Source organism: Cyprinodon tularosa, unplaced genomic scaffold (assembly GCF_016077235.1).
Source record: "Cyprinodon tularosa strain WSP-4 unplaced genomic scaffold, ASM1607723v1 ctg635, whole genome shotgun sequence".
Taxonomy (NCBI): Eukaryota; Metazoa; Chordata; class Actinopteri; order Cyprinodontiformes; family Cyprinodontidae; genus Cyprinodon; species Cyprinodon tularosa.
This window is the reverse complement of record NW_024039380.1, coordinates 68,484-89,761: the sequence shown is the minus strand read 5'-3', so window position 1 is coordinate 89,761 and position 21,278 is coordinate 68,484. Positions and strand designations below refer to the sequence as shown.

Sequence of the window (21,278 nt, the reverse complement as noted above, 5' to 3'; positions counted from 1 at the left end):
GCGGTGCAGCATATTATTTATAGTTGAGGCATTCACAGTGGAAGACATGGACTCACTTAAACCCCAAACAACATGGATACCAAAATAACTCAACCATCAATATCATCTGATGAACATATACAGAGGTTGCTTTTTTATCTATGCATTTAATTTTGATAGCAGGAAAAAAATCGCAATATATAGTTATAATGCAATAAAGTGATAATATCGTATCGTGACCCGAGTATCGTGACAAGCATCGTATCACAACACCCATGCCAATACTCACCCCTATTTTCAAGGGACAGTTGGCATTCCTCAGAATGACCATTGGCGGACCTGGACGACAGCACAGAAGAATAGCAGGCGTGAGCGAGGACGCCGCTTCCTGATTGGTCGGAGTTAAACTTGTATCACCTCTGATGCAGAAAACTAGCATTGGCAGCTATCATGTCAGCATCTTTATCGCTTCACATTCAACTCTTAGAGATTGATGCTGATTTTTGATGGTTCTCATAAAGTAAGCGCCGCTCTATGATTAAAAAGGGTCACTATTACTGTTTATATCAGCGGTGTTCCATCAGTGCCAGCTGAAGCCGGAACGTACAGCAGTGGAGATGAAATCCAGATGTTAGCAGATGTTCCTGGGATTCTTCGGGGTGAAATGAGCTTTAGGGAGGCTCTGCTGTTTGCCTTGCTTATCTCTGTGAGGCGCCATCTTTAAAGCAGCAGTGTGAGGTTGATGACCTGAAGTGTGGTCCTACGCTGTGTGATGAGATTAGCTTTTTATTTCGCTTGCCTTGCTGTTGACAGTTGCTCACAGAGCTGCGATCTTTAGTCTTTGACCGTGCAGTTATTGCTCTAAAGGTCAGCTGCTCATTGGGATGCTGCTCCTCAACCAGAGATGGGCTCACTGCCTCCAAACAACTTCCCTTTGCAGTCTTAGTTTTAAACATTTCTTCACTTATGGTCAGGCTGTTTTTGCTGACTGTTGTTCCAGTTGCTAATTTGGTCTATTTTCAGAGGGTTGGTGCGGGCTGGGAGGAGCTCAGAATAGCTGTTAGCGTCTTAGGTCTTTGTTCTCTCCTGGTTATCATGCAGGGTGAGTGAGGACGGGGTAATTGGGCTTTGTTTCCTGCAAACAGGAGCTTTGGCCTCTGCTCCGTGTGCGTTTGTGTGTGTGGGGCCGAACACTTTTATCACTGAAGCGAGGTCGTGTTAAGCTGCTTTAGAAGACGTTCTTTTGGAGTTGGCAGCGGGCCCTGGGACTCGCTTCCACCCTCAGAACATGAACTTTTATGTTTCTTTTCCTGGAAACACTCGTCGGCTGTCATTTGCTGAAACAGACTAATGACCAAAAAATGCGACGTTTGTTAAAAATCGCCGAGCTTGGCTCCATTAGCTCTGACCGCCCGTCTGTCTTCAGGTGGGTCAGCTTCCCACTTGTCGTCACTTGACCTGTCATCTCTGACTGTAACGCCTTTGTGTTTAGTTTGTCTGTGAATCCTCCAGTCAGCTCCTGTTAATCCGTCCTGGTTGGTTTGTCTGGGGGCCAGACTCGTCCTCCCTCTCCCGTTTCAGCCCCCCATCCTGTCCTTTAATCTCTTAATGGCATCTCAAGGTATCCCTGCCAGCCTGTCTGTCTGAAGCTCACCGGGTAGGACGGAGATGTTTCTGTTTTTGGCCACATGGAAACGCCTCAGAGGTTTAATAACATTTGCATTCATGATTAAATAATAGAATAACCTTTTTATAAAATTGTTCCACATGATTTCACTGTGAAAGTAGCGGCTAGCTGCTGCTAATGACTGAGATGAGAGTTTGCTGCTCAGGAGCCTACAGGTGTGTTTTTACAAACCAAGGCTCCTTTCCAGACAGAAACGCATCAGCAGTGACCTTCTACCTCATCTAACAGGGCCGGTTCTGGCTTAATTTGCTCCATCAAGATACGCAAGATGAACCTATTTAAAAATTTTCTGTATTTTTTTAAGTTGGAGACATTTCACTTCCCATCCAGGAAGCTTTTTCAATTCAAAATGTCAGAATTAGCATTGAGTTTGAGGCTTTATTAGTGAAGCACAAAGCGTGATCATGCATCAGGCCTCTGATTGTATCCTGTTCTGTATTATATGAATTTTGAAAGGTTAATCAGGGCTCGATGTTAACCATCGCCCGATCTCCCGGGGCAAGTAGTTTTATTAAGTACAAATTTAATTGTATTTGCCCACCGGGCAAGTGCAATGATCGCAAAAAAACTTATCTTTTACTCAAAATTGCTTTAAAATCACCAACATTTGCTGAAAACGACCCAGAAGTGTTGCCGGCGCCATTTTTGTTGTTTTGTACACATTCTTGTGTGATTTGAAAAGGGAGATTTTCCGCCAGATGGCGTGATTTTCGTCCACCTAGCGGTAATTTTGATCTAGTTACCAAAACGACAAACGGATCCATTTATTTTGTCAGGGAAAACTAATCCTGAGTCAGTTAAAAGTCAGGGAATTCTGAAATGATGTCAGACTGTGGAAACCCTGTATAAAAATAACTATCTATAATGATTCTCTAGAAAAGTCACATTATATTAATAGTATTATCTTGTATAAACATACCGTGACTCTAAAATAAAAGTTTTTAATTTGTGACATTGACTTCTGTCTTGTGATTTATCTTAAGTTTTTAACCTGTCAAGTTATTTTTTTAGATTTTTAACATTCCAATTTATATTTTTCCAAGCACACAACAGTTTAAAGCAAAGTTTAGTTTGAAAAGAATGAGCAGGAAGGATTGAAAAGCATGTTAACACGTTAATGTAGGCTTGAGTTCATTATCTGACGCATGCAGATACACACCAGGAACCTGGAAACATTTAAAAAACAAACATGTTTCATTGATATATATATATATACAAAAATGAATATTAGGAACTATATTTATCAAACATTATACTGGGCAAGTAAAAATGGTTTCTGGGTAAATAAAGTGTGAAAAATCCTTAAAGTCAACCCCTGGGTTAATGCAATTAATCGGAACATAATGGCGTTCGCGTCCCGTCACCAAGTTCTGCCTCCAGAAGCCTCCTCTGCTAAATAGAAACCCAAACTTTCTGGATCCTTGGGTGAGATTGAAATACACTAATTCCAACGCTTGAGGCTCTTGTGCCCCATTCTGTGGTGGAATGTTTCCCTCTTGTGGGTTTGGTGAAAAGTTTCCTGTTCCTGGAACCAAGTGTGAGACTAAGCTGCTGCTTTGTGCTGAATAAGATGTTGGAAGGTCGATGCTGCTGCAGAATGCTAAACTGGCCTTACTCTGCCCCCCTTTAAGCCTGAAAGAAAGAAAACCTGACCTGAGAATACATGTTGAAGGAATCATCTGAACCTTCACCGAGTTTGGAGCTCATCTAAACATCTGCAGCATCCTGACACCTTCCTGGTCTTTGGTCACCAGCTCAGTTTCCATACAGGAAGCTTTCTGCTCCTCATGTCACGAGTCGGGGCGTTGGAGTTCATGCAGCTGCAGAGAAACTGACGCTCTTTGGTGACGAACTGCTTTTATTCTCCTGTAGCTGGAATAATTCACAGCAATCCTGGCTGACTCAGGCTGTTTATATGCAGAGCAATTATCTAAGATAAATCTGAAGCATCAAGGGAGGAAAATGTTCCTGGTTTTATCTGATCAGCTCCAAATGGAAATTCTCGAAGCTGATTGCTTTTTCTGATGCTCTTATTAGAGTTAGGGGGCTACATATTTCAGGTATTTTGCAATTGGTATTTTACTTTATTTAGTAAGCTTAACCTCATGCTCAGTCAATTTAACTTGGAAATTTGATTTCAGACCCAACTTACAGGCCAAGAAGGAGGCGAGCCTGACAATAAATAGAAGATATTTCTGGATGTTTGTAAATTGAATTACTCATAAGAGCTCTGTGCATCTTTTCACCACTAATCCTCTCCCTCTTCAGTGAAGGAAGCTCGTTTATTCTCTGTTAAATTTGAGTTTTAAAATATAATTTCTGTTTGGCTGCTGTACTTGTGAGCATCAGATGTGGGGTTGAAGTTCAGCCTGATGCGACCATGAACATCCAAGGTTACAGGATACAACGCTGACATGTTCCCATCCTCTTCCTCATCCTGCTGCTCTTCCTCCCCTCTGCCCTCCATTTTTCCTGTTTCGTCCTGCACCTGGAATCAGAGCCTCTTGCAGCGTAATGTTGGCCAAATATCGCCAAGAACAACACAGATGGAGGTTATTTTTTTATTAAAGGCGTGAATGTTAGCCTCTCAGGTGGTTTAAAACCCTCCATGCCTGCTCCTGTGCAGAGGTGCAGACATGCCTCTCTCTTGCGGTCGGCCTGCAGCATATTTTCATAAGCAGAGATATTTATGGTGCAGCCTGCAAAGTGTCTCTTTGTGAGCGAGCAGAGAAATTTGTTTGCAGCTTTTTTATCATGACGAGGCCGACGTTCTGGGTGTTTATGTGAGAGGTGTGCATGCCTTCCTTTCTGGCAGTGTCGGGGTGACCTTGCTGGGTGAAATGTTGCTGACTGGTGGCTTTGAGTGGATCAGAAGGAGGGGGAGGCGGTGGGAGAAGAGACATCAACTCCAAACAGGATGTAGGAGACAGATATTCTGTTCATGCTGGAGCGTTTACTGGACTTTCTTGTGCTGCGTTCAGGGAAACAATGGTGTGCCGGATATAAGGAACGTTTGTTTTCATTCTGTGGCGTGAAGCGGCGAGCATCTCTCACTGTCCAGCACAACAGAGGCTCACTGTAAAAGCTGCACCTCTGCCATCAATCTTCATCCCTGCGTCTGTTTTCCAGCCCCGTTACAGAGCTGTACGGTTTCCACACGCAGCTTCCTCTGTAGACGTGACCCTTGACCTTTACCTCACCCAGGAGAGCTGGAGCGGTCACAGACTGGTGTCAACAGGAACACACAAATACACAAAACCAGTCCTGAAGCCGGCTAAAGCTGCACAACGGCAGCTTCTCCTGCTGTTCTGGAAAAATCTGTCAAAATCAGTCATTTTTCTAAGTACTTAGGGGTCTTTTCAGGGTAAATGCTGAGCTTCATCTCTCCCTGATGAATAAAAGAGGAAAAATAATGATTAAATGTGCAATTTCACACCCTGATGTCATCAATGAGCTGAAAATTGTTGTTTATTTCTGCAAAAGGATCTTTGTTGCTGCTGTAATAAATGCAGTGCTGCTCCTGCCTGCTGTCAAACACACATGCTGGTCTCTTCTGCACTCTAGTGGCAGCAACTGGGATTTCAGCAGAAAGAATAGAAATATGTTTTATTGTCTCACAGTGGGACAAATACACCAGCAGCAAAGCAATAAAATAAACAAAAATGTAAAAAAAAAAGCAGCTGTACTGTGAGGAAGATTTACAACACTGGAAAAATTCAGTTAATTTGAACAAAAATGCTAGACTTAAAAAAAAAAAAAAAATCACAGCTCCAAAAAACATAAAGGGCATTTAACCCGCTGTGATTGGCTGCGGGATTCAGACTTTTTTCTTTTTTTACCCAATGACACTGATGATAAGGAATGAAGAAGTTTTTATCTGACTTTATGTCCTTGTTTTTATTAAACTGCTTGAGACTAAGGTGAAGCTTCTTTGTCATCCAGGTCATAGTCATTCCTAAAAAGTAAAAAAACAATTCACTGGATTTTGTTTCCAAGTTTGAAGACGTTTCTCTTCCCATCCAGGAAGCTTTTTCAATTCAAAATGTCAGAAATCCTGTTGAGTTCCAGGTTTTATCCAGTAGCCCAACAAAGCCTTATTTTTGTTTAGAAACATGCGAATTAAAACGGGCGAATGGGTCCAACCCTTTGTGTTGCTACTTTATACATCCTCGAGTTCAACGCTATTTATGACATTTTTAATTGAAGCATGGAAGCGAAACGTCTTCAAACTTGGAAACAAAGTCCAGTAAATTGTTATAAAACTTTTTTGGAACATGCTTGAATAACTGGTGGTTCATGTCTCTATGCAAACTTCCAACCTCTGAATCTCTGCGTTGCCCCTTTAACAGATATATTGGGTTATTTTGCACAAAATGATTTAGCTCACATCCTAATTGACCAGCAGCAAACAGAACATGAGAAAGAAATGATCCGGGACATCATGACACTGACGAATTTAAAACCGCTGGATTAATTGTTTTATGTTTTGTTGATAAATGTGTCAAAATTAGACTCTAATTTCCCTTTAATCTCTTAATTGGTCACAATTAAAGATTTTAAAATATGGCTCCTGCATCAAATTTAATTGTTTGGAAAAGTGTATTAAAGTCTTGAATTGGATTTTTCTTCTTTATTTTTGGCATTTTACCCATCCGCCTCTCTGGCTGAATTAATCTATTCTATAAACTACTTGATTGGACTTTCAGCTGGATTTGGGCATCTGCCCTAAAACTTGATCTAAAAGCAAAACAATTCATTACACATTACTAAGGGCTATAATTTAAAACAACTCAATTTTAAAGATTTTAAATCAAGTTCAGGATTCTCTCTTCCTGCTTCAAACAATCCATAAGTCTTAAAATTTTAAAAAGCAGCTGATCCAGTTGGTCCTGATGTCTGAAGGAGCAGTGAAAATGGCTGAAACCCTGTTCAGCCAATCAGAGGCCAGTTCAGATGTTTGATTAACCTTTTAAGTAAAAGGATCTTTCTGTCGCCATCACTGATCTCTATTTTTTCATTGGATTGAAAGCCCGAAAAAAGTAAAGCCACCGGCCGTCATATTGGTACTCCCCACTCCCACTGAGACGCGCCCTAAAAATGCCTACATGTGTAGCATTTGACTGCAAAAAGAAGCGTTTTTCCGGCTGTGGGAAGACACTTCACAGATATTTTCAGTCGGTGGATGTACTAACCAAGAAAATCCACATATAAGCCTATGTAACCTAACATTAGTCTAGCTATGTTGAAGATATTGACTGAGTTAGCCATCGACATTGTGTCTAACGTTAGAAAACAGAAAGTAGAGTATAGGTCAGATTAGACTTCTGCAGCCGCACACATCAAATGTCGCTTGGGTCTGATCATGAACCAGTTTTGCTGGTATGCTTCTGCAACGTCAGTCTGAAATTTCTAGGGACGCATAGCAGTTTTCCACCAAAGCGCTAGGGGGAGCCTTTTCAAGACCTCGCGAGAACTTTGGCGAATGGTCACAAGAACTTTGTTTCGTCAGAGACCTTGGCATCTTTATATAATTTTTCTGAGGCATCGTACAAGTGGTTGTACTCCTGAACCTCCTTGATTAACCTTTTGTCGTTATTGTCCATTGTAGTTATTCCTTCGTTTTTAAAAATGGCGCGCCCCGGCACCGAATCGAGAAGGACGACCACAAGGGCAGCCAAAAAGTCATACCAAGGACCAATGACAGCTGCTTTTTGTCTGCGTACTTCCGCTTGAGGTCTGCGCTGGTTTGCCACTGTCCGACACGTAGTCAGGAGTTTTTTGAGGTTTGTGATGACTGTTGCAGAACCTCTGCGCAGGGGGGCATGGTCACGCACAGAGACAGATTTGACGGCTGCAGGGGCCATGCCTCATAAGCATAAATTGGCAATGTCAATGTAATAATTCTGTCATTTTTGTAGTGTTTGTTGTATTTCTCATTTGGAAAAAAGTCATTTGCAGAAATATATATTGCATGTTATTTTGAGGGGTGAAAAAAGCAACTGAAACATTTTTAAAGGCTAATGATCAGACGCAGCATCAAAGTATATGGGATGATTCAAGCACAATTTGCAAATAAAAACAATATATAAACACAATAATGTCATCAATACATGTTTATTACATGTACATCATCAATTTAGCAGTTTTTTGCACATCCGTATTATTATGCTCCATTAACACATATATTTTATTGTGATGGATTAGTATAATATCTTGTATTACATGACTTATAGACTTCATTGACTTCATACTGACTATGCAATGTGATGATTTTTTTTTCTTATTAGTTATAGTAATCTACTAATGCTATGAAATGCATTAGTAGATTACAAATGAAAGTGTGTGTCCAAGTGATGAATTTATTTTTATTGTAAAAGGTCCCCTGATGATGAGAACATAATATTTGTTCAATGCTGTAGCTCACATATTGTTCACATTGCGACCGGTCTAACTATGGAGTACCAATATGGCGGCCGGTGGCTTCACTTCACCCCGGACTACCAACGGGCAATCAGCAATCCAGTGAATTAAAAGAGATCAGTGGTCGCCACGTTGAGTTAACTATTGTGGTTTGCAAAAATGCATTCTGGGTAATGTATTTCTGTTGAAGTGAAGCGACCGAGCCGCAGTGATGGAAACTACCAGTTAACCATCCCCATGACCTCATGATATCCAAGTTTGGCCTTTAGAAAATGCAGAACAGGAAGGAAACTCCTATCTGGCTCCAAGTCTTATTAAAGTTTGTACATCATGGTGAAAATATTTCTTAAAAAAAAAAAGAACAAAGCAAATGACGCTTTGGCCAAAAAGACTCGATGTTAAAGAAGGAGAGTTAATCTGCAGTCGTGTTTGACATGAAGCAGCGGCTGATAGTTTCCAGATTTATCTTGGCTGTTTTTGTTTTGTCTGCCGGTTGCTAGGACGAAAACTTCAGAGCTGACTCGATAAACCCCCCCACCAACCCCCGGCAGACGCACACAAACACACACACCATTCCCTGCGAGGTGAGAGCAGCTGTGCGACCTCCTCCCAGCCGTCCAGCCTCAGTCATGCTGAATCACCGCTCCTCGTGCACCAAGGAGCTTCTAAACTCAGTCTGCACGGTCGTCAAAGATAGCTGTTAATAGACGATACAGGCAGGATGCTTCACTACCTCATAGCAACACAGGTAAACACTGCCCCCCCCCCACGTGTGTATGGTTTCATTTAGAGTACGTAGCAACCACACACTCTGACATTAGGCTCAGCTTTCCGTTACTTTTCCTCTCTCTGACGGTGAGTAACGGCTTCAGGAGGCCACTTGCTTCACCGAATCGGAATTCCCATTCGGGCGGTCGGAGGGTGAGCCACATAGACACCCAGGAGAGAGAGAGAGGGGGGCGTGGGATTGAAGAGGGACGGTGTTCAGATATGCTGAAGGGATCAGCACCAACTTTTCAGCTCCAGCTTTCTCTGATGGGAAACAGCAGCTGATCAGATGGATTATCTGTGGGACCGCGCGGTCATAACGCCCATCCTGGTGGTCACGGTTCACGTCGTCACCGCCGCAGGGTTCTGGTTTTACTGTCGCCGTCGGACAGGCAGAACCGAGCTGGGTAAAGTCTAAACTCTTTGATTTAAGGCTTTTTTTTTTTTAGCCGTTAGCTCCATGTGCTTCCTGTTCAGGCTCCACCCATCTCTGCTTCATTTGTCAGCCTTTAAATTATTTCTAGGTTATTACGGCCTGGTAGGTGCTACCCACGCTGCCGCCCGTCACCTCAGCTTCCCTTTTTAGTTCCGTGTGATCAAAAAGTGGGTTGAACTGTTTGGATCTTGTCTTTTTTTTTCTTTTCTGCTTTCTACCTTTTATGGGATGGAGCTGCAGGATCTTTGCTTTGCTTCTGCATGTGAAACGGTTCCATATCACGTCATCTGGGCCGCTCTGTGTTTAATAATCTATGTATGTCAGCAGGAGCAGGTCTGTTTAAAACTCTGATTACCCATAATCAGCTCAGTTCATGGAAAACTGACCCAACTGCAGTGTTCTACAGACAAACTGAACTTTGTGACATAGATCCTGAGCTAAAACTGCTTCAAACCTCTCATTATGTAACTATGGCGACCCATATTTACTGCTGGATGCTGTTGTCAAACAGACCTTTAGCAGCCTGTTAAACCAATGGGAATAACTGCTGGAGAAACTGAGTTAGAAGAAACTTGAATCTGGGTTAACCAGGAGAGCAGATCGATGGTTCTGATCAGGAATGAGGGCAGCGGGAGCTGCTGGGCCATTAGGAGGAAACGAGGCCACGGAAGTAGATAGAGATGGATGTCAGTGATTCTAACAACACTGAATAAGAAATAACTTGAACTCTTTATAGTGCACTCAGTAAAAAAAAATACTTTGAAAATAAGAATTTGAATCGGAAACCAGGACAAGAACTTATTACCTTTACAACAATAAAAAAATATGGAATATATATAATATATTAAGAAAAATAACAAAAGTGCTTCTATAAGAAATTCATGAAAACACTCTGAGAATAAAAGAATTTCTTTTCTTTCTTTTATTTAACCCTAACCCTATTTTTTTTTTTGGTATAACATAAGAGGCATTAATGCTGATACCTGCACTTATATTTTTTAGTTTATTGTCAGGTCTAAGCACCTAAAACATCATACATACAGGGAAAGAAAGAAGGCACAGAGACAATTAATTTAGTTACTCGCGTGGAGAGTAGGAAGAGACTGCAGAGTTTACAAATCTCCACCCCACTCTGCAGTCTTCAGCTTTCTCCTCACTATTTATTAAAGTCAGGGGATGTCCCTAATTACACAAGCTGAGGTTTAACTAAGGGAAAGGGAAACAAAAGGATCTTACTTTAAACCTCAGCACTTAGGTTAAAACAAAGCATGTGGTTGTTTTACAATAGAATTGTTCCAAGAACACATGTTTAGAAGAAACATGTGATAGAGGATGTTCAGGCCTCTTTCACAACCCGTCTGTTGCATGACCTTTATCTGGAACAATCTTAAGCAAGAGTTAATAAAAGATGAATCACACATTATACATCATAACAGTTCATTAGAACACAACCCATGAAACACAAACGGAGTATAAATAAAATATTTCTAACATTTATAAACCTAAATTTAATTGTTAACTCAGCTTTTTAACTTTATTTTTTATCTTTTCAATTAGCTTTTTACCTTTTTTTTCCAACTTAATTTACAGTAAATAATTTATCATTCAAGGGCTCATCTAATTGGTCAGATGCCAAAATAAGATGTACAGCCATGTAGCAGGATCTTTGCTGAATGGATGGATATAGATCTTGTGCTTCTAGACCTCACTGAGGGACGAGGGGACTCCATTTGTAAGGGGGATGTATGTGATCAAAAATGGTAACTTTCCCTATAAAGGGTTAATCATCGAAGCAGTAAAAAATTATCAGACTCGATCTGCAAATATTTAAGGCGACAGACGGAGTTTAGAAGTTAAGGTTTTGTAGCTTTAACTGCTTGTGTTATATTTAAGGTGGTCTAACTCATATTTATTCATTCTAAAAAAGAAAGGATTTGTTTCTCTTAAGTTTAATTATAATTGCAGGGTTTCCTACACATTTCCAAAAATAACAATGCAACAGACACGAGGCCACAAAAAACCCATATAATTTCATTTAAAATAAATTCATTTTTGTAGGATTTAGATAATCAGAATTACTTTTTAATTATTTAATGTTGCATTTTACATTTCCAACGTCTATTTGACATTTGAATTGATAGTTATTTGATTTTTTTTCATTAAATTTTAGGTATTGCATGTTGCATTTTCATCCCCAGTAAACCTCGGGGTTCACATCACGATGATTGTGAAAACCACCTTGGAGTCATCAATATAACCTGATCAATAGAAACATTACAGGAGCATTTTACTATTAATTTACATGTAATGGTGCATATTATCGTAAATAAGACTCATCAATATAAAAGCTTCTTTCTTTACCAGGTTTTGTCCCTGTGTGTTTTTAAAAAAACAGGAACAGGATTAATAATCTGCTTCTAACAGGATGGTTTTAGAGGCTGATTTGCTGCCGGTTGCAGATTTGATCGTTGGGGTTTTTGGTCTCTGCGTTGTGGATGAGCTGTGAAACAGCCGCCGTGGTTTTATTCTGAGGAGCTTCTGGTCTTATTTTACCCATCGCAGGAAATGAAACCAGAGATACGGGTCGACCAAGCGTGTTAGGGTGTGGACGGTTACACGCTGCGGGTTCGAGGTCTGGTGAAGGGTTCACACTTTCTTTGAAATTACAGAGTCGTCCTTTGTGTCTCAATTTGCCAATTAACAGCCCAGCATCATTTCTTCAGGTTCTAGATGATTCTTTTACGTTTAGCCAATTTAAGCCTGATATACAGTAGTAGCCATTCTATGGAAGTAAATCTGTGCCACAAATGTCACTGAAATATAAATGTTGTATGTTTGTACTTACTCTTTCTGTGTTAAAATATATTTAGAAAACATTTTCAACCTAAAATAAAAAAAAAATCAATGTCACTTTATCTATATAGTTGAAATTTTATTTATTTTCGCTTTAAGGTAAAAATTTACATTACTATTTCACAGTTTTTAGTTTGACTTTTCAGTGTTAAAAAAAAGCAGCATATAAAAAAATTAAGCCTTTTAAAATTCAAACTCAATATTTTCAGCAACTGAGATTCAACTGCCTCAATTTCACTGTGTTAAATTCAGCGTCTAAATTCAATGTAAACATGGAAGGGTTACTTCAGGTCAAAGACATTAGCAATGGATCGTGGCGTCCAACACCCAGCCAATCCCGAGAAGGGGGGGGGACTAGGTGTAATTACAGGGTAGTGATTTAAAATCTATTTTTAGAGGTATTTCAACTAAAAAAGGTATATATTTATATCTATGTTAAATTATGTTACACATAAAGTTAAGCCATTAACCTCTTAACATCCACCTCATTTTGGGTAATCCTCGCCTATTTTGCATACCCAAATGGAAAAGCAAATAACTTAGAAACTGTACGCCCAAATTACATGTGCAATGCATTATTTGAAAGCTAACACCCTCTAGTTTCCTAATATATAAATTGGGTGACTAGAACACAGACCAACCTGCATCAGTTCAAACAAGAGTCAAAGTTGTTTTTTTTTTTTACCTCTAGCTATAACAGTTCCAGACCTGTGGGGTTTTGAACTTTTGGTGTCAGCTTGGAGCTGCGTGCAATGGCTCCAGTCATATTTAAATCTTTTATTTAGGCAAACCTATTGAACAATCAGATATCATACGGGTTCCTGAGAACAGGTCATAGCCATGATTTTCCAACAAGGCAAGGTAGAGCCTATTTATATTGTCCATTCACCAACAGACTCATTTATATTAATCTGTGGGAGAAACACAGGTAAGTGACCACGGTCATCTGACAGAAGATGATGATGATCTCAGTGAGTCACTTACCTGGTTTACAGTTTAGTCCATCTCCCTAGAAAAGGGGTGATACAACCGATGGGCTGCGCTGGTGGCTCCGCTGAAATCATTCTGGTGTTGGCAACCTAGTTATATTTAATTACACATATGATTCTGCCCCAAACCCCCACCCCCGACCCCCCGCTCTCAAGTAGAATACTCTCCAAGAGAGAGGCTTGAGCTAAAACCGAAACTGAAGGGGGTGGAATGCAGCGCTAATGAGGCATTTACATCATTTATCCACCGGGTCGCCGATGACCCGGTGGGTTTTAAGAGGTTAAAATTAGGATTTGGTATATTTGTGATTTAAATGTCATTTTAGTATTTTATTTTAGCGCAGTGTTCAACCATTGAAAAGGACAGTGTGTGGTGAAAAACTTCCCTGTGAACTAAAGAGGGGCCCTTAAGAAAAGTTGGGGAACCACTGAGATAAACTGATGTAAGTCCTAAAATATCGGTAGCCGATCTATGGGTCTCTTTATACTATAAAATGTTGCATGGAGTTGATGCTAAAGAATGAGAGCCTCTCAGGACTCAGGGTCCATCTTTTCCTCTGTGCCCGTTAGGTCAGAAAGGGCGTCGAACCATCGGCTGAGTTTAAACAATCAACCATCTGCTGTTGGAAAACCTTTCAGGCTGTTGAACTGTCTTCATTTTCTTCATCGCTTGGTAAATAATTTGTTGCAATGGTGACGGATGGAATTGTCCATGAAGGAGACGGATGTTTCTATTTATCGTCATGATAGGAGGCTCCTTTATAGGAGCTTTGTTTATACCTCCGGACGGTCAACGTCCCATCAAGGAGAATGTTTTTCTGTTCAGTGTTGATTCTATAAGAGAGGATGGAAGAAAGAGGGAAGGATCAGGGATCAAATCATCTAAAAAACCAGGAAATCTGGAGAAGAAAACAGGAAATGGAAAGTGAAATCTTCTTGTTTCACTTTCTATCTCCTGTTCTCCAGCAGTTCTTCCTGGTTGCTCTGACCAACATCCGGAAACATCCCTCCCACTCAGATACATAATCTAATCCCAGGCAGAGAAACAGCAGAGCACCGGAAGATGAAGCTGGAGGGAGACGGAGAGAGATTAGAGGTGAAAGTGGGGAGAGAGGGATGAGCGTCCCGAGGTATTAAAGGCGTTTAAGCTCCGTCTGGTATTTTTAGTCTGGGAGACGGAACGAGATTCACTTCAGGACGGAGAGCGGGAATCTGACGGAAGGGGAGGATGGAGGAGGGGCTTTGTGTGCCTGTGGGTCAGGTGGTCCTGTACCTGGACCGGAGCGCAGGGAGGCTTTCTTCTTTATCTCAGTGATTTCTGCTTGGCTGAATCATGACCACAGTTTTAGAAAATCCAGCTCCAAATCAGCAGAACCGAACCGAATGAGGAACGTTCTAAGAAGGAGTTAACCCTAAGCCTTTACCTCCCCATCATGTCTTAGATCAGCTGGACGTCTCTGCCCTGCTCTGCCTGCTGCAGCTTTGATTAAATCAACTCCTCTCTGGTCCAAACAGCTCCTCCTGATGAGGATAAAGTCCATCTCAGATTCCCGGGTTTTTCCTCCAGAAAGCCACAGAGATAAACTGTGAAGAAAACCCAAGGACAGCGCTCCTTTGTCCCATGAGGAAAGGAAAAGTGAAAAGGAGCAGATGGAAAGTGGAGGAAATGCAGGAAACTGAGTTATCGAAGTCTGGATTGTGTCAGCTCCCTTAGGAGGAGTTTGTTTTGTTGTTGCAGGGTGAAGAAGACGTGCGTGTTTTGGTTTGACTGCCGCTGAGCTCTGAGGAGGATTACATCATGTGTTTAGATCTAAACCCAACATGAAAACGTGGATTTGAGGGAGAAACTGGAGAGCGGCTGCACAACAAGTGGTGAAACAAAAAGCTCGTCTCTCTGGATCCGTCAGCTAGAAAGAAGGGGAGAGATAAACAGAACCGGTGTCAGAGGGGTGAGGAAGTAAAGCTGCTGGGGGGGGAGGAACCAGGGAGGGAGGGCCGGAGGGAGGAGGAGCCTCTGCTCACTTTGACATTCACACGTGGAACAGCAACTGCTGTGGAAACACAGAGGGGACAGAAATCCAGAAGGCCGAGTCCGGACAGGCCGGCATGGCAGCTGCAGGAGGGATCCAGGACGGCTGAAGAACCGCCTGAAAGGAACCGGTCCGACCCGCCGCCAGCAGAAGGCTTTCAGTTTCCCCCTGACGTCTTGCTGCTATATTTATCTGACTCCCGCTGTGGATTATGCTGCAGAGGAACGTCTGATCCGAGGAGGGAGAGCCGTGGACGATGTGGCCCGACTACAGGAACGAGAGCCACCTGAACGCTCACCTGTACGGCCTCATGTGCTGCGCAGGTCAGTGCGTCCCGCAGCATGCCGGCTGTTTGGCTGCGGCCGGACGTGCTGCGGTTCCACGGCGTGGAGGGGTGTGTGTTCATGTTAACAAAGCTGGGCTGTGTGGATGAATGAGAGGCTGTCACCCGTCTCCCCCTCATCTGTAGCCTGGTGACATAAAACAGCTGATCTGATGTCAATCTAAGGATTTATTAACCTGATTGGATTATTATAACCCTACTACATAGTTTCTAACCCTGATAAGATGATTTCTAATTCCAATTGGTTGATTTTTGTCTCAAATCAGAATGTTTTTGATGTGGATCAGATGATTTGGACTCTTATCAGATGGTTTCTGATCATAATTAGATGGTTCTTAATCCTGATCAGACGATTTCTGACTCTAATCAAGTGGTTTCTGATGCAGATTAGATAATTCAACTCTAATCTGATGGTTCCTGATCATAATCAGATGGTTTCTAATCCTGATCAGGCGATTTCTGTATCTAAATCAGGTGGTTTCTGATGCAGATCAGATAATTCAGACTCTTATCATATATCCAGATTATAGGGCTGATTGAATGATTTCTGACCCTGATTACATGATTCCTGATCCTGACTAGATGAATATAACCTTAATCTGAAGGTTTCTGGCCCTGATCATTCGGCTGAACCGACCCGGCTAGACCGACGGGTTTAGGAATTGAGGCGTGTTGCATAGCTGAATGCATTTTGCAAGAGCGTGTTGAAATATTTGTTCTTCTTTGGCTGTGGGGCGGCAGCTGGGGGGGGGGTAAACTCTGAGTAAACTGAGTAAACTCTGAAGCTCTGGGTCGCTGTGTGTTTCTGCAGCTTGGGTCCATTTTTGATTCTGAAACAGTTTCGTCTCTCAGGCAGATGAAGCGTTGTGCAGATATTCATAATGAGTTTGACCTGTGGGCGTGAAAGACTGAGACATGTTTCAAGGAGGAAGCAGTACTGTCTTCACCGTGGCAACAGGTACACAACAGACGGCACGCTGCGTTCTGATTGGCCGGGAGGAAAGCTGCTCAAATGCCTGGAGGGAAAAATCTCACCTGTCAGACTGAATATTTCATCTCATTGTTATTGTTTCTGTTTAAATGATACTTGAAGGAGAGGAAGTGGAGGCAGATCAGGTTGGATGTGAGCTGCAGACTTTTTTTCCTTTATCTCTCTGGAGGAAAAACTGTGGCTCAGCATCAGCCTCTATTCCTGGCTCTGCTGCCTCACGATCTCACGGCCTCCATTTAGAGATCAGCTGGAGGCCCGGAGACGGGGTTAATCTCTGGACATAAACTTTATGACCGAGGGAGAAAAACAAAACCCTACTGTTGTTTTAGCGGTCTGAGGCTGATGTAAGTCGGATAAAACACGTCAAGATCAAAGGGCGTGTTGGTGGCGCAGAGGTTAGTGCACACGATGACCCATGTATAGAGGCCTTAGTCCTCATAACCCCTTTCCTGTCAGACTACTGTTGAAATAACGAGCCATTAGTGCCGTTGTAGGTACCAGATCTGCTCGGGGCCCCGCCCCTTCTTATGACGTCTTAATATAGCAAATCCGCTTGGACAAACTGTATTGCACCCGTTTCTTAAAGGGGAACACTGGTTTTTTTGGGGGTTTTTTTACATTGGGCCCTTGATTTTATGTTAATATATCATGACTCACCCATATGAGTTTTGTGTCATATATGCTGGCGTACCATAAAGAATAAATGATGAACAGTTTAGTTTGTGCCTTCAAGTCGTTGCCCATAGGATACTTGGATATAACCTAAGGGAATATCTTCAGAACGGCTCCAAATGACACAAAACTCATATGGTTGAGTAGAACATGATGGAGTAACGTAAAATCAAGGGCCCAATGTTAAAAAAACCCCACAAAAAACAAAACAAAAACAGCATTCCCCTTTAAGAATCAAATCTCTTTTGGACTCACGACATATTATTACCTACTATATTTGCTATTATTTTACATTTCATTCCTTTCATTCAACCTAAATTTGCTGAAAGTTTAAAACAATTATCAGTCTTGATGTAAATCACTGCCTTCTAAGACAGACTGAGCTCTGCAATTTACCAAAGTGACAAAAAAAAGTCTCAGTTAATTTTTATTCTTTTTATTAAGATCTGAGGGCAGAGGAGGACAAATGGAAAATCTTTATAAATGACTTTGGTAGAGATTTTAGACAAAACAACAGTTATTAGGAAAAGAACAGTGTCGTTTTCACAAAGTTAAAAGTAGTGCAGCTTAATATGGCTAATTGAGCTAAAAGCGGCTAACCTGTTAGCTACTGAGCACAGCTAGCCACAGCGCTACCCAGCTCTCCTCCCTCATATCATGGTCCAACAGTTACTTTCAGTTTTGTTATCGATCAGGTAAAACTTAATCGATCGTTAGACACGATAGCGCTACATATGCTTACGACTCGGCACACTGATGCTGCTTGATGTTACTATCGTCGTCTGGGCAACCACAATGTTTTACATCATGTGGCAACGTTCAGCCAATCATATAGCGTGATGTCACCGGCATGAAGCAGGACCCGAGCAGATCTGGTAGCTACAACGTAAAAACGCACCAGAGTCTCCAGTCATCAACAGCTGGATCCTAAACAAAACAAATGTTTGCTGTAAAACGATGCTAATAAAAAGTAGCATAGCACAGGGATAAAGGATCTTTTCATAGTTTTTTTTTTTTTTTTTTTGCCTAAAAAGTTTAAGTATAAATATATAATTAAGATCTAAATTGTGGTTAAAGTTTTTGTAGTTGATTTGTTTATTAGAAACCGGTCAGTTATTTTCATACCTTGTTGTTGTTAACTGCTGTGTTTGAGTTTCATTATTTGATTAAACGTTTTCCTCACATCTAACACAACAAAATGAGTAATAAATTATTATATATGATTCATGCTGATGTTGTATCAGGTAAACATCCATATTTTGTGGGAAATTAATAACTTGTGTCGGGACGTCCCTCCTTAGACAGGTTTCATTAGTGAATAAACTGATTCATCTGCCAGACGATATTTTTGGGCCGATATTCACATTTTCCTCTTGAATCAGCAGCGGCTGATCTGTTCATATGTTCCCTGATTCATCAGTGTGTTCAGCAGCCATGCCTTCAGGTCACTTAGAGCGCATGCATGGCTGCTCCCTCTGTTTGCTCTCCATTGTTAATGTTTGGTTTGATTTGTTAATAAAGTTTCAATCGAACTCAATGAGAGTTTAATAGAAGCTGGTATTTTCTGAAAAGAAGGAGGCATTTAAAGGCATCAGTTCTGGTTTAAACTCAACATTTAATCTGATGGCATAGATTAGGAGTTATGGCTTAAGGGGCAAATAAACTTCACTTTGGAAATTGATTGTTTTTTTTTATTTTGTTCTTAATATTCTCTTTTCTAAATTCTGCTTGTTTTTTGTCGATGGCGTTTAGCTTTCGATGCAAACCTTTGTTGAAGTTTCAGGAATAAAACAATATTAATGCTAATCCAGTAAATTCTGTTCTTGTTCTCTTATCTTATATGGAGATGAGAAACAAACGTCGTCTTTAGTCTGGATGATGGATACAGTTAGTTACCATGGAGATCTAACAATCTGCTGGAAAATTATGTTGAGCAAAACTTGGCATGTGCAATAAATGTGGTTACTGTCCATGTTTTCCTCGTTCCAGATGGGTTTTTTTTGATAGAGGTCATGTTTGTTTTATTTGCAAATCCAAACTCTTCCTTATTCTGATCCTGTAATTAACGTCTACCCTCCTCTTGTCTTCCTCCTCAGATGAACGCGACCGGGTGCAGAAGAAAACCTTCACAAAGTGGGTCAACAAACATCTCATTAAGGTAATTTATCCTGAACTCATCCGGTAGTTTATTAAAATGTTGACTGGAGTTTTATTTTTTCAGGGGTTTTAAACAAACTAGTAATAAATGAGCTGCTTCATTTAGACGTCTTTGTAATACATACAGGATCAGGCCTTAGTCATCAAACCAAGTGACGGCAGCATCATTGTGGCTATTAGATGTGGCGTACCTCAGGGATCAGCTGCAGCCCCCTTTTCTTTAACAAATATTTTCTGTCAGAAAGGATCTCAGATTAGATTAATAGAAATCTGACAGGATTTTAATCCTAAATTGGTCATAAAATAAGTAAATGTCCCAATAAATGGTTAAAACTATATAGTTACACCATTTATTTCATACATTATTAGATAATTAAATATATATTTGAAATTATTACAGGGTTATTTGTTAAATTAAGGTCTTAATTGGCATTCAAATAATCATGGCATTAAAATGCTTCGGAAAAGATGCTTGAGGCAGAGAAAAGGCTAGAGAATGGGGTAAATGCAAATCTGAACCAAAGTGGCGAGAAAACGAGGAACTCTGGACATGGCTGCAGCCTGTCCATGGTGAAGATGGAGGATTTTGCCTTATCTCATGGGTATTTGTTGATGGCATTAAGATTATTTCTAAGAGCATTAAAAGAGGATTAAAAAGCATTAATAAATGCTGTATTAGGTAATTGTTTTCTTTTATCCTGTCAACGTATTTATTTTTCTTTCATTCATTTATTATGGTTATAAGGTGTAATGGAGGATTTAGTTTTTCTGTGTGGATCATCATAAGAAGTGGTCCTCCTAACTGTCAATCATTCTGGTGAGATGTTTATGTAAGGCCGCCCTACGTGCTCGTCCCCATTTTCACTTACCGGTGGTGAGTCAGACATAGTGGAACAATTGCAAATCTTCTTTTGGAAAGTAAGCTTGTATTAGTGATGCAAACAGCATTTAAAGGCATACTATGCAACATTTTTCAGTTAATTAATGTGTTCCATAACGTTTTGGATGATTAAATGAGTCATTTCAGGTCGAACAAAGGTTTTCTCGGCCGCCCTGGTGGTCTGTAGGAGAAATACCGTACTTGCAATTGCAGGAGCCCTCGGCCCGCACCCACAGGCTCAGAAGTCTTTTGCATCGCGAGAGTCGGTCTTGCTTTACGGCGAGAACTTGGCTAACTACGATCTTTGTTATTTAGACACATGCATAACAAATAATGTATGAAAACATGCTAAATTTTCAAACGAAAATTGGAACAAAATAGTCACTTTACCGCAGTAGACATGATTCGTTACGTCGCCTGTCTATTAAGCTCAAAACAACCGCGCCTGGCTTGACCGAGAAACCAGGAGAACAGCTGAGCATATTTACGACAGTGCACTTTTACTTTCGCCCTCTGGGGGGAGCCTCGCTGGAAAATCAACACCGGTTGCATAGTATACGTTTAATAGGCGTTCCCTCTTGCGAGCGGGTACAGGGTTCTGCATGTGCATTTTTTTATTAAAGTGGAGAGGTCGCTATACCTTTAATTAAATAAATTTGATATTTCATATAAGTCTCCATTCTCTGGCCTTTGTTTAGCAGCTTCTAGCTGTGATTTTTTGTTAAATGCCTTTCGGATTTATCTTCATTAGTAAAGTTCTGTGGACTGTTTCAACATCTAAGATTTGATTCAATACCCATAAAACACGGTACAGAGCAGATTGTTATTACTGGTGCATAAAATACTAGAATTGAAAGATTTTATTTTTAGTCATGTAACAAAAAAGTACTTCTCCTTTTTAGGTTGCAGGGTGACAGGAAGTTCAGTCCAGGAAACATTTTATATGCTTTTACACTGAAAAAAATATTTTATAATATCATATTTAGTTACTTTAACATATTTGTTTAATGTTAGCAGAGTAGGACATAAAACAATTGTGTTAAAGTGACTAAATATTATTAAGTAAATGCCAA

The 21,278-nt window shown here is 40.8% G+C and overlaps 1 protein-coding gene across 1 annotated transcript in view; it reads left to right on the top strand.

Moving 5' to 3' along the window:
• LOC119798763 (microtubule-actin cross-linking factor 1-like) overlaps positions 1 to 21,278 on the top strand; it is a 143,275-nt gene that overhangs the window by 108,139 nt on the left and 13,858 nt on the right. Inside the window, exon 3 of the mRNA XM_038308371.1 lies at positions 19,265 to 19,349. Coding sequence (XP_038164299.1) covers positions 19,265 to 19,349 — 85 coding nt within the window. The remainder of the gene's footprint in view (positions 1 to 19,264; positions 19,350 to 21,278) is intronic.